General features: G+C 48.4%; 3 protein-coding genes across 3 annotated transcripts; 2 read left to right on the top strand and 1 right to left on the bottom strand.

Annotated features, from left to right (window-relative positions):
* The first annotated feature begins 337 nt into the window (after positions 1-337).
* On the top strand, positions 338-3,853 carry LOC120649651. Its single transcript, XM_039926502.1, has one exon. The coding sequence runs from the start codon at positions 644-646 to the stop codon at positions 3,440-3,442; it is 2,799 nt and encodes a 932-aa protein (XP_039782436.1). The 5' UTR covers positions 338-643; the 3' UTR covers positions 3,443-3,853.
* Positions 3,854-8,445: 4,592 nt separating this feature from the next.
* Positions 8,446-9,335, top strand: LOC120649650. The gene is made up of 2 exons (XM_039926501.1): positions 8,446-8,605; positions 8,693-9,335. The coding sequence occupies exon 2, from the start codon at positions 8,716-8,718 to the stop codon at positions 9,064-9,066; it is 351 nt and encodes a 116-aa protein (XP_039782435.1). The 5' UTR covers positions 8,446-8,605; positions 8,693-8,715; the 3' UTR covers positions 9,067-9,335.
* An 11-nt stretch (positions 9,336-9,346) lies between these two features.
* Positions 9,347-13,940, bottom strand: LOC120649649 (transmembrane protein 147-like). Its single transcript, XM_039926500.1, has 7 exons — positions 13,751-13,940; positions 12,867-12,936; positions 11,736-11,795; positions 11,530-11,644; positions 11,028-11,143; positions 10,800-10,924; positions 9,347-9,834 (listed from the first exon to the last, which is right to left on the bottom strand). Exons 1-7 carry the CDS (start codon positions 13,825-13,827, stop codon positions 9,714-9,716), a joined length of 684 nt encoding a protein of 227 aa, XP_039782434.1. The 5' UTR covers positions 13,828-13,940; the 3' UTR covers positions 9,347-9,713.
* Between the last annotated feature and the right edge of the window lie 618 nt (positions 13,941-14,558).

The following is a 14,558-nucleotide window of genomic DNA, read 5'->3' as shown; positions in this document are numbered from 1 at the left end:
CACTAATTAAGCTTAAAAGATTCGTCTCGTCATGTACATCCAAATTGTGTAATTAGTTTTGTTATTTAATTATATTTAGTGCTTCATACATGTGTTTAAAGGGGAGGTGAAAATTTTTGGGAACTAAACGCGCCCTTATCTTCGAAGATCGCTTGGATCCAGACGCGCAGTACAGATTTTCTTTCCAGCGGAAGGCAAATCTGGGATATCTGTACACTAATTCTAGTCCGTAAATGATATGGAAATTTACAGACGGGCAAAATACAGCAAAAATATGTGGAGTCGCCATTAAATGCTGGGTTGGGCCCCTCCTGCTTTTAATTCCGTGCAGGCGAGTTGGTGTGCTCCAATTTACTCCCCTCCGCCTCCGCCTCCGCCTTCTTCCTTCCTCCCTCACTCCTCCGTCGCCCCCCTTGCTCTGCTCCGTTCCTTGATCCAGATTCCGCAGCGGCGAGGGCCCCCGGCCCGATCGTCCGTCTCCGTTGATCCCCCAAGCCCTAGGGGGAACCCTGCTCCGCGTCGAATTCGGTCGCGGGTTGATTTGATCCCGAGAATTCGCGGGGGGACGCCGGCGGCGGGGATTCGGATGGTGTAGGAGGGAGGGAGGGAGGAAGAAAGGTCTCGGCTTTGTGGGCGGGCGGCCATGCATCTGTCGCTGTGGAAGCCGCTGTCCCACTGCGCCGCGCTGCTCCTGGACAAGAAGAACCGCCCGCCGCGGCCGCCGCCGGGCGGGGCCGGCGCGGGGTCCGGCGGCGGGCGGCGCCTGCAGGAGAGCAAGCTCCGGGAGGCGCTGGAGGAGGCCTCGGAGGACGGGTGCCTCGCCAAGTCCCGCGACGAGTCGCTCTTCGATGGAGGGGACGGTGCGGAGGAGGGGTCGGTGGGGCGGTCGCGGTCGCTCGCCAGGCTCCACGCGCAGCGGGAGTTCCTGCGCGCGACGGCGGTGGCCGCGGAGCGCGCGTTCCAGTCGCCGGACGCGCTCCCGGTGCTGGAGGAGGCTCTTGCCACGTTCCTCGCCATGTACCCCAAGTACGCATCCGCCGCGGACGTGGACCGCCTCCGCGCCGACGAGTACCCTCACCTGGACAAGGTATGCCTCGACTACTGCGGCTTCGGTCTCTTCTCCTACCTCCAGAGCTGCAACCCTGCCGACTCATCGGCGGCGTTCACTCTCTCGGAGATCACCGCCAACCTGAGCAACCATGCGCTCTACGGCGCCGCCGAGAAGGGCACCTCCGAGCACGACATCAGGACCCGCATCATGGATTACCTCAACATCCCCGAGTCCGAGTACTGCCTCGTCTTCACGGTTAGCCGTGGCTCGGCGTTCCGGCTGCTCGCGGAGTGCTACCCCTTTGGCACCAACAAGCGGCTGCTCACCATGTTCGACCATGAGTCTCAGTCAGTGAATTGGATGGCGCAGGCCGCGCGCGACAAGGGAGCCAAGGCATACTCCGCCTGGTTCAAGTGGCCCACGCTCAAGATCTGCACCACCGAGCTCCGGAAGCTGATCTCCACCAAGAAGCGGCGGCGCAAGGACTCCGCCACCGGCCTGTTCGTGTTCCCTGTGCAATCAAGGGTCACGGGGGCAAAATACTCTTATCAGTGGATGGCATTGGCTCAGCAGAATCACTGGCATGTCCTGCTCGATGCTGGGGCTCTGGGGCCTAAGGACATGGACTCGCTGGGGCTATCGCTGTTCCGGCCAGACTTCATCATCACGTCATTTTATAGGGTTTTTGGGGCTGATCCAACAGGTTTTGGCTGCTTACTGATCAAGAAGTCGGTAATGGCGTGCCTGCAGAGCCCGAGTGGCGGGACAGGCGCAGGAATGGTGCGGATTGTGCCGGTCTTTCCGCAGTACCTTAGTGATTCAGTTGATGGGCTTGATGGTGTCCTGGATGGGCTGGAGGATGATACTATCATTCCAATTGAGGAGGGGTCAGCGTCGAACAGTCACCATGCATCCCAGTTGCCTGCATTCTCGGGCGCTTATTCATCAGCTCAAGTGAGGGAGGTGATTGAGAGTGAAATGGACCAGGACAGTTCAGATAGGGATGGTGCCAGCACAATATATGAAGAGAGTGAGAGTGTTTCTGTTGGGGAGGTGATGAAGAGCCCTGTGTTCAGTGAGGATGAGTCATCTGAGAACTCCTTCTGGGTTGATTTGGGCCAGAGTCCACTTGGTTCAGACCATTCAGAGCATTCAAGCAAGGGGAAATTGGGATCTCCATTGCCAGCGTCCTGGTTTTCTGGTAGGAAGAATGTGAAGAAGGCCTCGCCAAAGGTGCCATCAAAACTGGCAAAGAGCCCTTTTCATGAAAACCATGTTATGTCATTCGATGCAGCTCTTAGGTCAGTATCACAAGAGTCACGGCCTGTGAAGGTGGTTCCAGATGAAGATCATTCACATAATAACATAAAGAATGACATTCCTGTTAGTGAGATTGAAGAAGATAAGGATGCTAAAGGAAACAAGAGGTTCGTAAAGTTTTCTTGCGCCAATGGCCCCGCTGAAGGCAGTGCAACCTCCGTTTTTGGGAGTTGTAGAGCCCGTGAGAACGGCTCCACTTCGGAGATTTGCTCAGAAAGTCAGGCAGAAACTAAAGAGAGTGCAATCAGAAGGGAAACTGAAGGTGACTTCCGGCTGCTGGGAAGGAGGGAAGTACACAATGGCAGATTCAATGGTGGAAGATTCTTTGGAGTAGAAGAATCGGAACGAGTCTCAAGTATGGGGCGTAAGGTATCATTCACTACGGATGATAGTAGGCTTTACCGTAATTCGGATGCTGGAGAAACATCTGGGTATGCAATGGCAGATGACGACGACGACGATGCATACAGTGACTATGATGAACCTCAGGATGGCAGGAAAGAACCTGAAATTATCTGCAAGCATCTTGATCATGTGAACATGCTTGGACTTAGTAAGACCACACTTAGGTTGCGATACCTGATCAATTGGTTGGTGACCTCACTATTGCAGCTCCGGTTACCTGATTCAGGGGGTGGTGAGGGGGTACCCCTTGTCTATATATATGGTCCGAAGATCAAATATGATCGAGGAGCAGCAGTTGCATTCAACATAAAGGACTGCAACACTGGAACCTCACTGATCAATCCCGAAATTGTACAGAAACTAGCAGAAAAAGAAGGCCTCTCATTGGGTGTTGGGTTTCTAAGTCATATACGCCTCACGGACAACCAGAAACATAGTGCGGTTGATGTGGGGCTTAGCTGTTCCTCACCAGCAGCAAACGGTCGCCGTGAAAAGAAACATAGCAAAAATGCTATTATTGGGACTGAAGTGGTCACTGCTTCTCTTGGGTTCCTTACAAATTTTGAGGATGTCTACAGGTTATGGGCATTTGTTGCAAAATTTCTGGACTCATCATTTCTTGAGCAAGAGAGGCTATCATCTATTCCTGAGGATGCAGAAAGGTAGTATTAGAGGATTCCAGTTTATGGCTATTGCAGCTACTTCATAAATATAGAGGGAAGGAGGCGAGAGTGTAATTGAGAGGAGGATAGAAGAAGGGATGTCAGGTGCTTCTGCGTATTGCTTTTGCAACCAAATATCTCCGCTTGACATCAAGGGTCAATACTTGGTGGTTTGGCTGATATATTTCTTCATTCTTCTTTTTCCGCCTTTTCTAGGCCTGTGACTTTTTTCGTTTGTAGATTTTGTTGGAGATCTATATGTACCATCTAATTATTTTGAGGAGCATCCTTTCCATGTACTTGTTTGTAAATTGGCTCCATTGGCCATGAAGTACACTTTCTCGCTTGTATGATTCTTGCAACATGGATAGCATGATGACAGGTGATTCCCACCCGTTTTAGTTTTGCTGCTGAATTCTCTACTGTCCCATTATGCTAGTGTCTGCTGTGCTGTTGTCATGAATTCACCCATTTAAGTACATGGTAATTTCAATCGTGCCGGTTTCTGATGGCATTGAGAATAATGGTCTGCTAGCTGCTGTTTTCTTTGAGCTTTCATTCCAGACGGTATTCTTTTGCCTCTTTTAGCTTTACTCCCGGCACTAAGCAGCAAAGTTGCCTGTTAATCATGTGACAATTGGTTAAAAAAAAAGCGAATTCTGCTGTGACTGAAGTTGCCTGCTTCCTAACATATGCTGACCTTTTTTGCTTGGCGCTGCTGTTAGTTGCTAATTTTGTATTGTGGCGATCGCTTGTAAAGCTTATCGACGACAGGGTTGTTGAGCTGGTAGTTTCTTGGTGCATTTCGCGGTGCTGTATCTGAAAAGTTAATTGTTCTATCTGCTGGAGTTGTCCTTTTGCTTAATCTCGAAGCGCTGTTGTTGCCTTGCGGGAGTAGAGTTGGATTAGTTATGAGGCAGCAGGTGGCGTGGCTGTCCTTTCGAGTTGCCCTGCTGTGCTGAATATTCAGAATCGCCTGCACGCAAACCATAAGAAAATGCAAGGCATGCCATAGTGCCTATTGTACCCAAAACTATCCGGTTGCCTTCATTATACGATTCAGACATTCATTGTTACCCTGTGTTCTTCAAAATCTACAGTCGCTTCCTCATGTGGAAATCAAGTCAAAGATTTTAGCATGCGTGCCCTGTGGCACAGGCTCTCCTGTGTCCAGAATCACTAGCAGCCCAACGCCGGCACGGTCGCGCGGTCACCAACCAACCAAAGCCGGGCCGCCCCGGCCGGCTTTCGCGCGCGCACTGATTCCGTTCGGCGACTCCGACGTCCGCCCATCCCGTCCCGTCGCGCTGGTGCCCGTCAACCGGTGCCGGTTGGTTGGTGCCAACACGACGCTGCCCCCCCCCCCCCCCCCCGGTGGAAATCGCGCGCGCACCCGGCAGCGGAAAAGCGAGCCGCTTTTGGGCCGCCGCGCCTTTTTCCCCTGAGAGCAATCAGGGGCGCGGACGGTGGTGGAGGGGCGGCGGCTCGCGATTTCGCGAGAGCGACGGCCGGGGAGAGCGCGACGGCACTCTGGCAGGCGGCAGGAGCAGCAGCATCCTCCCATCCCCTTCCTTCCAGCAAAGATCCAGACGCTGTAGCACGCGCGAATGCATTGTTGCTCCAACTCTCCAGCAAGAGGAAGATGTGGGGATTTGATCATGTGACCATGTACTTGCGAGCGCACGTGGCCATGTGTGTGGTACTAGTACGAAAACAGGGAGGGAGTTTCTTGGCACGAGCACCTACTTTTCCAGTCAACGTAACCCTGGTGCAGGCCGGTTGAGATCTTCAGGCAGCGGGGTACTACTAACCGTAACAGGAGTTTCTTTTGCCTGTCCAACAAAGCAGTCGACGATCGTTCGGGCCTACTAGTGAATGCGTGACAGTGTCAAATTGTCTCTTGCGCTACGTACACTTGTGTGGAGTGACTCGAGCATTGGCTGCAGGTCCAACTTCGTCCAGAATTTTGACTTCGTTTTCCATAACAGAAATGTCCTCTTTCGAAAAAAAAGTCAAACCTCAGAAAGCCACAGCGTTTGTTCGACACGCACCCCGCAATCCTAGTCAAACGGGCGACTCAGCTGCTCACGCAGACAGGGCCTGGATCGCAACACCTGGAGATGGTGCGCACCTAACGTCGTGTTCGTGTCAGGATTTTTTTTTCAGAAAAAAAACTGCTCGTCTCGTCACAAAGAAGACGAACACACACAGTAAGAATACAATGGGAAAGGCCCAGATTCTAGTGGAAGACCATCATGCCGATAACCACTGTTCCATCCGATTCCGATGGCAGTCTCGATCGCTCGCCACCGGCCACCGGCCACCGTCCAATCTCCTCGAGTCCTTTCGTAAAAAGCACCCGTGTCACCGAGTGCTTGCGGCTACGTGGTCATGATGGTATCGTATACGCCGATCCAAATATCCCGGTCACCCCACCCCCAGCGGAGATCGTACTCATGGCGCCGCCAGGTCCACCCGCGCGTCCGTTCCGCGGCTTGCCGCCGGCGCTCATAAATACGCTGTCAGGAGCCGCCGGGCCCCACCCCCGCGGAGGGGAGGGAAGCGATTGGCCGGGGAGGCGACGCCGAAGCCGTTTGCGACGCTCCGTCGTGGGGGAGTGTGGACGACTCGCACTCGTACTCGTACATGGTCCTGTGCCCTTTGCAAATCCTGCGCGCCTCCGTCGGTTCATCGCTGGAGCGTGCTGGCGTGTTGTGCCCATCTGCCTGAGAGAGAGAACGAAGCGCCTGACCCCACGGTGGGCGGCGCAACGGTCGGGGGGCGAGACCCGATTTGGCAGAGGTGTGTGGGCCGGATCTCGCGCGCGCACAGCCAGCTGCAGGCATGAAAACAATGTGGAGTCTGATGCACGGAGGTAAGAGCAGTGTAATGCAACTAGGGGTGGTAAAGGGTCCAACATTTTGAACTAGAAAATTTAAGGATCGGGTCCTAAAAAGATCGGACTCTAAACATATGTATTTTTGAATTAAAAATTTTAAGGGCTTTATTGGGCTGTGAAGAGGCCATTAGGGCCATGACCCATTACCACCCCTAAATGCAACAGATGCCAACTTTAACTTACAGCTCAGGTGAAGCTCAGGCCGGCTAACACCACACATGCAGCTCAGGCCAACTCCGTTCTGCTGGCTGCTTCTCCAGCCAACTAATAGTATTTTTCTCCCACCAAACCAGCACCAGCCACCAGCCAGCCAGCAGTAATTTTCTCTCACAACAAACCAGCACCAACCACCAGCCACAGTCAGCAGAATTTTTTTTTGAAGTAAGTTGCAAATATAGGGCACGCCTGCAGAGAAAATTGATAAAACAACACCTGTTTCGTGCGGTGCTCGTGAAATAGCATTGGTAAAACTGCATATTCGTATAACAGCACCGGTTACACATCTATTTCACGAAATAGCACCGGTTTAGGATTTAGTATTTTCGATTAGGGTTTAATATTTTGGATTTAGGTTTTGCGGTTTAGGATTTTTGAGGTTTATGAGTTTAGCATTTTAGTATTTAGGATTTTGGGTTAGGGTTTAGGATTTTTGAGGTTTATGAGTTTAGCGTTTTAGTGTTTATGATTTTGGATTAGGGTTTTAGGGTTTAGGGTTAGGATTTAGAATTTAGGGTTTAGGGTTAGGGTTTAAGGTTTAGGGTTTAGGTGTTTAGGGGCAATTTGATACTACTTTTGATGAAACCGGTGTTGTTTTATAGTACTTCTAATGAAACCGGTGCTGTCATGTGAATCCACGAAAAATCAGTGCTATATCGCGACCACCGGGGAAAACCGGTGCTGTTTCCTCAGTTGCCCCCACGCCTGCATCCTAGAGGAAGAGGCACGTTCCTACCTTGCAGGGCAGATCGGCTGGAGGTTATCGTGCGTGGAGTTCCGACTTGCAGGGCCGCTCTGCAGAGTTCATGGAGATCCTCGCTAATCACGGCGACGAACAAACTTTGGGGGACAGAGCTCATGTACGGAAACATCACAGAGATGGTTTACTATCAAATTATTTGGATCATCAGCACCTTTGAGTTCATAGATCAAACGAACTTTCTCCTTAAATATGTTGATTCGGCAGCCCTTCTCCACACCGATACGTGCCACGTTGAAGTAGCTACACCACCGACTGCACAAGGTCCACAACGTTTGATCCGACTTAAGGTCCTTTACATCATCAAAGGTCATACCTTCTTTTGTCTGACCTGATGTCCAGATTGAAGACGCATCCACCTATCATAGCAAAGCAATGTTGTTATAAAAATGACTACTAGTACAATATTTGGTCGATAAGTACAAAATTTGTTATAAGAATGAACGTTTGCTCTCGGTTGTGTTGGTGGCAGCCTGTGGGCCTCTTTATTGGGCTTCATGACATGTCAGTTGGCTAGGCCCGTTGCCCGTTGCGGATCGGTGGATTGTTGGGCTAGCATTCTTTCTATTCGCGGTAGGCAATACTAGGCTGGACTCTGTCAAAAAAAAAATACTAGGCTGGACCTTTTTTTAAGAGGAAACCTGAGCCGGAAAATTGGAGTCCCGCCGACCCCCTCAAAAAAAAGAAGAACAAGACTGTAAAATCCGCTTGACTGTTGACAGGACGGACAAGAGGAAAAAGGTGACGCGGAGAGGGATGTCGAGAGCTTGGTCACGCAGTGCAGTACGTCGTACAGCTAACTCGCGTACAAATGTTATGCAAATTGCCAAATTCTCTTCCAATTACCATGTAAGTAAACAGTAAAGGTTTACACGCACGATCCATTTAGAGCCGAGGATTAGAGAACGCTCTGAACTACTCCCTCCATACCTGAATTACTCTGTAGCAACTTCGTCCTAGAAGAACTGTACAATGTGCAAAACCGCCAGTGAACGACAGCCGCAACGTACGCTGTGTGGCGTGTGCATCCCACGGACGCCTCCGGGAAATGGAAGATGAAAACATAGGCATGTGGACCATCCCTGGCTAATCAGGACCCCTCTGGCCACCAAATGGACCTCCTCCATGTCACCACCAAGGATAAACTCCCCCTTGGCAACCGTCCGTTCCCCGCCCCGCCTTATCCTCCCCTGATCCCGTACAAAAGCGGGCTCCCTCACGCTCCCGACCGCCCGCCAGCTCAAGCTATCCACCACCATAGCCGCCCCGTCGCCACACTCTTCTTGCTCACGGTAAGCGTCGTTCGTTCATGCCGCATTCTTCTCATCCTCTGCAGCATCGCGATCCTCACCTTCTTCTCCGTTGCCGTCGAGGCGCAGGCTCTAGCCCACCGAGCGCAGGAATGGCGTCGTTCGCCGTGGCAACGATCCCGTCGCTGGCGGCCCCGGCGGCCAGGAAGAGGTCCGGCGGCGTCACCTACGTGGAGGGCATGAACGCCTACAGCGGCCTCAAGGGGCTCAACAAGGTCACCATGCTCGGGCTGCGCAAGACCGCCGACTACTCCTTCGCCAAGATCGTGGCGTCGCTCAGCCCCGCCGGCAAGGCGCGGCGCGGCAGCGCGTTCGGGGCGCAGATGAACGCCGCCGCGGAGATCTTCAGGATCGCCGCCATCATGAACGGCCTCGTGCTCGTCGGCGTCGCCGTCGGGTTCGTGCTGCTCCGGGTGGAGGCCGCCGTCGAGGAGGCCGAGTAGGGGTGGATGCCCGCCCCGCCCTGATTGCAGCCACTCCGGCTGTCGCCTCTTGCCTCATATAAGCCGTGATATATAAAACGTGACGTATGCTTTTGGTTGAATTTACTTCGGTATGTATCCATGACAATTGATGAATACCGTGCAAACATGTTTCTGGTCTTCTGGAGTCGAGGTCTGCAATGGATCTTCAGGTGTTTTTGCGACTCTCTGAGATCAGAATGCAAAAACATCCACGTCTTGCAAATGAAATCGTGTACAAATTTGTAGCAGGAGGGAGAGAGGCAACCAAAGTTTTTACTCTTTGCATTCTGATGAGATATCTGAATTATATGATCTATATGCTAGAAGGTGCGACTAAACAGAGGACTTGAAATGCACAGCAGGATTAAAAAAATGTTTCAGCTCAAATGCCTAGAAGAGCATCTGTTACAGAATCACTCATTTGAGGCATGGGTTTCTGCTCTACAGCTCACAACAGATGATTCTAAGTAAAATGTTCTATAATCGAAGACCAAGAAAAAGTTGTATCCGAAGGGCTCAACTCAAAGGATCATCCTAATTCTTCTGACGTATGTCAGGACTCAGGAGGCATCTTCAAGAGCGTCGAATCATCATAGGTAAAATTGGGCAGTGCTATCGTTGACTCATCATGTTGGTCTCTGACAAGCTGAGAACAGCTGCCAGCTGATGAAAGCCATCACAAGTGAGGAGAATAGCTCAAAGCCAACCACCTTCGGTGTCTGCCACTCCAATGATCTTCTCAAGTAACTGCAACATTTGTGGGCATGTTTAGTCCAGTGAACAATAAGCAAAACACTAAGAAAGCACAGAATGTGCAAGTCCCAGCAAAGCAAATAAGCAATCCGACTAAAAGGTGAGGAGTAAAGAATCATATCTTTCAATCACTGATGAGTATAAAACGTAACCCCCCCCCCCCCCCCCACCCCAGACGCGCGCGCGCGCACACACACCCCTTTCGGCTAAATCTACAGCTGTACACTCATATATCGTAGTTCAACAGAAAACTCAAAACACAGCTTTTGTCATGGTCGGACTCCAGTATACACGCCGCAACAAGATACGCCAGGAGTCCGAGTCGTAGGTTATTTAGATTTGTTTTGAGTCTAGTATGTTACACAAGTTGTTATCAGGCTTGGCGTTATATAAGCCTTGACCTGCATTAGTTGGAGATAAGCTGGGTTGCATCTTAGATTGGATTTGGTGCCTGACTTCTCGTCGCGCTGTGAGCTTCAGCCATAGCTCCCGCGCGCCGGCGAGGTCCAGGCCCTCGTCCAGCTACTTCCTTTGAATACAATCTACGCCGAGTGCCTCCTACGAACTCCCTTCCCTCGTGCGTTCGTGACAGCTTTTGGTTGGATACTAATTCAGACACCTTTTGGTGAACTCAGTAAGAGAAAAGGACAAGAAAATCAAGACTTCTAAGTTCTAAATTATGAAGTGCGGAGGATTAAGGAAAAATCTGGGAAAGGAATATATAAGAATGATATCTCATTGATCAGGTGTAAAGCATGGTGTTCAAGGGGTTAAGAGCTCAGATAATCTTCTAATCTCAAGCTAACACAAATCACGCTAGAATAATCTACATATATAGATAACAGCAAAGGTAAACATACACAACTAAATTTCATTATTTCTCATAATGAAGAATTTTATTTCAGAAAAAAGGGAAAATAAGAGCATAAATAAAGTGGAGCATGATAGGGGTGCTTTACCTGGTGATAGATGGCATTGTTGCCAAGAGCAAAGCACAAGCATAAATTATTGGAACCAATGTCCTAGGCTTGTTCTTCCTAAGCCACATCAATGATCCTAATGCAGCAAGGGAGAGGGTCATCACCTGTAGGAAAACACAAATCAGCAGTGTAGTAAAAAAACTATGTTAAATCAACATCATGAGGCACTAGGAAGTAGGTCACTTCAAAACAAGGAATCTCGCATACAAGATTAGCATTTGCTTCGATTCCTTGAAATATGTACTCCCATGTAAATTCAAGCCCTCTTGCCCCAATCCAGAGAGGTGCCAGTCGGTGCAGAACTGAATCAGCAAAAGCCCAACCTGAAAACCCAAAACATCGATGATAAGTGACAGCAAAGTTATCGTCACTAGGAAAAGGTTAGAACCTCGCATTTTTCCACAGTTACGCAGAACACCAAACAAAAGGAGATGATGTAAAATTTTTGGTAACCACTGTCAACAGCCAATATGTCTAAATGAGCTTTGTATCCAAACCAAGGCCATCTCATGGAAAACTAACTTCAGCACAACTCAAGATAGCACATGTACAAAAGGATAAGCAGATATTTTTTAGCACATAGTATGCAAGGGAAAATAGGAAAGGCACAGAATGGAGATGCAAAAACTAGATGAAAGAATAAATGTCCCCGTGGACACAAATTGACAATTTGATACAATTCAAATTTCAGCGAGAACTCTGTACTTACCAAGACCAACAGCCTGGAACTTATGATTCTGAGAGATGTTTCTGTGAGTCAATTGTGTTAAAGCAAAATATAGACCAGCTACATCTATGAACCCGATAAAAACTTTCATTAGCTCCTGCAAAACGAAATAACAGGATATATTAGAGGACACGAAGAACATGGTATCAAAGTATATTTTGTGTGCCAAGGAAGTGCAGCAAATATACCTGATAGGGATCAAAGCTATCATTCTCAGGTACTTTGAGCAATGTTGCTAAGCAAACAAGCTGCCAATAGGATACAGCAACGTTAGCAACCAATTAACTACCTAAAATCACTTATGATAGTCCGCATAGAAATAGAATAGGATAGCAATCACCCACTGCAAGTTAAGAACAAAAACTTCAAGCAATTTAACTCGGAAACACCAGAACATTAAAAGTTTAAACTTGCCCGCTTTTCTCTATGGAATAACAGTACAAAGAAAACTGTATAACAGGGAGCAAAACCAGTTTATTCCACACAGAATAAACTACATAGAATTGAACTTGAGAAATACTCAACGACTTCTTCAAAAGCAGTCACAGGAAAAAAAATGCCTGTTATGCATCATGTTAACCCTCAAGGCAACAGCTTGTCTCCAAAAGCCAAAAGGATATATGTTGCAGAATTGTGTTAAACTTATTACCAAGGAAAACTAATGAAAAGAGTGCCAGAGAAAATATTAATCAGAAAAGTAGATACCAAGAGGCCAAAAGAACAAGATATAAAACATTCAACTAGGAAAAATCAAATGGGTAACAGATCCATGAATGGTAAATAATTTGGCTTAAGAATCATGGTACACTCCAATTTTCTAATTGGGAGATATATTTGATATTTCAAAGCACGACTAGGTGAACTAATGACAAAAAATTGGTTCATAGATCAAACTAACACCAAAAGAAATATAAAAAAAAACTAGGTAAAACCCCTCAAATATATAACATACGTACGAAATTTCAAGTTTTGCCACTCTGTATTAAGACTTAAGAGTAATTAAAATGTGAATACATCACAAAGATAAGCTAAAGGAAAAATGGGTTGGTATTACCATCCAGTGTCCACAGTAAACTTATTTTTTTCGTAGCTATGTTCCATCTAACATATTTATTTTGTTGAAAGTGTTGAAGGTTCTAGAGCAACTCCATAACCCACATCTAGTTTTTATTTCCTTCTAGAATGCTTCATGTTATTTGGTGCCCAGATAAAGAGATATGTTTTCCCATGATTGCACCTAATTATGATTGTGTACTAGATGTAACCCCTTTGTCATTTTAAATTTCACAAGACATAAGAATCCTGGACTGTTTGCTGACCTTTACAAGTGCAGTTCCAAGATAAACAGCAGCCGCTTTTACAGAAGTGCCGATTGTATCATACTCTGACCTGCAACAAATGAATGGATAAGAAAGTGTAGTCCAAGGAACCTATGCATACAGAACGCTGTTTGCATCTATGTTCAGATAAACTAGGCCAACTAGGGTATAAATTCAGATGAAACTTGCGAAGAATTCATCTAACTTATTTAAATGTTCCATTGATCATGGGTAGATGCTCCCATGCTCAAGTGGGTGACAGTTGAAGAATAAGCGGGATTAGCTGAACTGGATGTGACTGTCACATTAGATGAGCAATGAAATATAGATCCAGTTAGTATTTACTTCCCCATAGCATTAAGTTCTTCACAATCACAATATTCATATTCATTCCATACAGCCAGTAACATAATTCATATTGCTAACATGTAGCTCACCGGAGTCTTCCACTCGATCATATTCCCCTCCCAACCCAGAAAAAAAATTGTAGGCATGAAATTATCTTACTTGACAGGTACAGGTAGTAAAAATGACCAGCTAACAAAGCTTCGATTCGAACACCACAATCCACTCGTGACTCGGTGAATCCCAACGAGTCTAATAAGTTCGCCAGCACACACGGAACCCAGCACACACGGAACTACTCTCATGTCAACCCAACCCAGCTGAGCAAAATTCACTGCAATTGCACCGACTAAAACCACATCAGACAAGCCCAATCACAGCGACAACGCGCGCCACCATGCGTTCGTGCTCCTCGGTGCAGATCACGGGGCAAAGCGCCCGGATCACTCAACACACGCAGATCTCGCGTGTTTAGGAAACGGATCTCACAGCGACGGTCAGATAGAGAAGGAGAGCGAGGAAGTGGGGAAGGGATTTACAGGGGGGTGGCGGAGTAGTAGACGACATGGGGGCCGAAGGTGAGGAAGGCGCAGTTGAGGAAGTGGAACACCGTCATCTCGTCGCCGCCGTCGTCGTCTCCGGCGTCTGTGCAGCGGCGAGGCCGAGGCGCCCGAGATTGGTGAGAGACGACGAGCAGAGCAGTGGGGGTAATTGGGCTCGCGTGGACATGGTCGAGCTAAGAAGTATGGGCGCCGGGGAATGCTAAGTGGGCTTGTTTGCACTTGTGATGGGCTGATGGGCCTAAACTTGCGAAGCACTGGGCCTTTTTTTTGTGAGAGAAGGCACCGGATACGGACTTCAATCTTCATAAGCGTATGAGTGTGCGTGCGTTGTGAGTATTTGAGTTGTATTGTGTAATCTAAAAAAGTTATTTAAAAAAACAACGGACCACAGAGCTTGGCTATGAAGCTGAGCTGGTCAGTTGGCAATTGGCATGGCACATCACTGAATCATACTCGTAAGATGCCATGACCATATGCCCTGTCGAGAAGGTTTAAATTTTAAAGATACTGGGAACGCTTTTCTTCTCGAGCTCGTTGGAGAAGCGCTAATTATTGTATGTAAAAAGTTATATAAAATAATAACTTTGCAAAGATTTTACGGACCCTGCTAATCTAGATGCAAGTACTTCGTTTTGCAGTGGATTGCAGACGATTCAGTTACACCCTAACCTGTCTTCAAAATCTGTAACTAGTTCTAGAAATATGTGGCTTCCCTGATAGAAAATGCTTCCCTAATCGGCCCGGAGAAGCAAAAGCCTGGGTTGGCATGGGCTCAGTCTGCAAG

This window comes from Panicum virgatum, chromosome 9K, assembly GCF_016808335.1.
Source record: "Panicum virgatum strain AP13 chromosome 9K, P.virgatum_v5, whole genome shotgun sequence".
Lineage (NCBI taxonomy): Eukaryota > Viridiplantae > Streptophyta > Magnoliopsida > Poales > Poaceae > Panicum > Panicum virgatum.
This window is presented reverse-complemented; position numbering and strand designations above follow the sequence as displayed.

What these genes read in the sequence shown, in the direction of transcription:
- LOC120649651 (XM_039926502.1), top strand. Translation starts at nt 644, where the DNA reads ATGCATCTGTCGCTGTGGAAGCCGCTGTCCCACTGCGCCGCGCTGCTC.
- LOC120649650 (XM_039926501.1), top strand. Translation starts at nt 8,716, where the DNA reads ATGGCGTCGTTCGCCGTGGCAACGATCCCGTCGCTGGCGGCCCCGGCG.
- LOC120649649 (XM_039926500.1), bottom strand. Translation starts at nt 13,827, where the DNA reads ATGACGGTGTTCCACTTCCTCAACTGCGCCTTCCTCACCTTCGGCCCC. An exon ending in ATAGCTTTGATCCCTATCAG is followed by an intron (nt 11,645 to 11,735) that starts GTATATTTGCTG and finishes TTCGTTTTGCAG; the next exon opens with GAGCTAATGAAAGTTTTTAT. An exon ending in GTTCCAGGCTGTTGGTCTTG is followed by an intron (nt 11,144 to 11,529) that starts GTAAGTACAGAG and finishes TTGGGTTTTCAG; the next exon opens with GTTGGGCTTTTGCTGATTCA.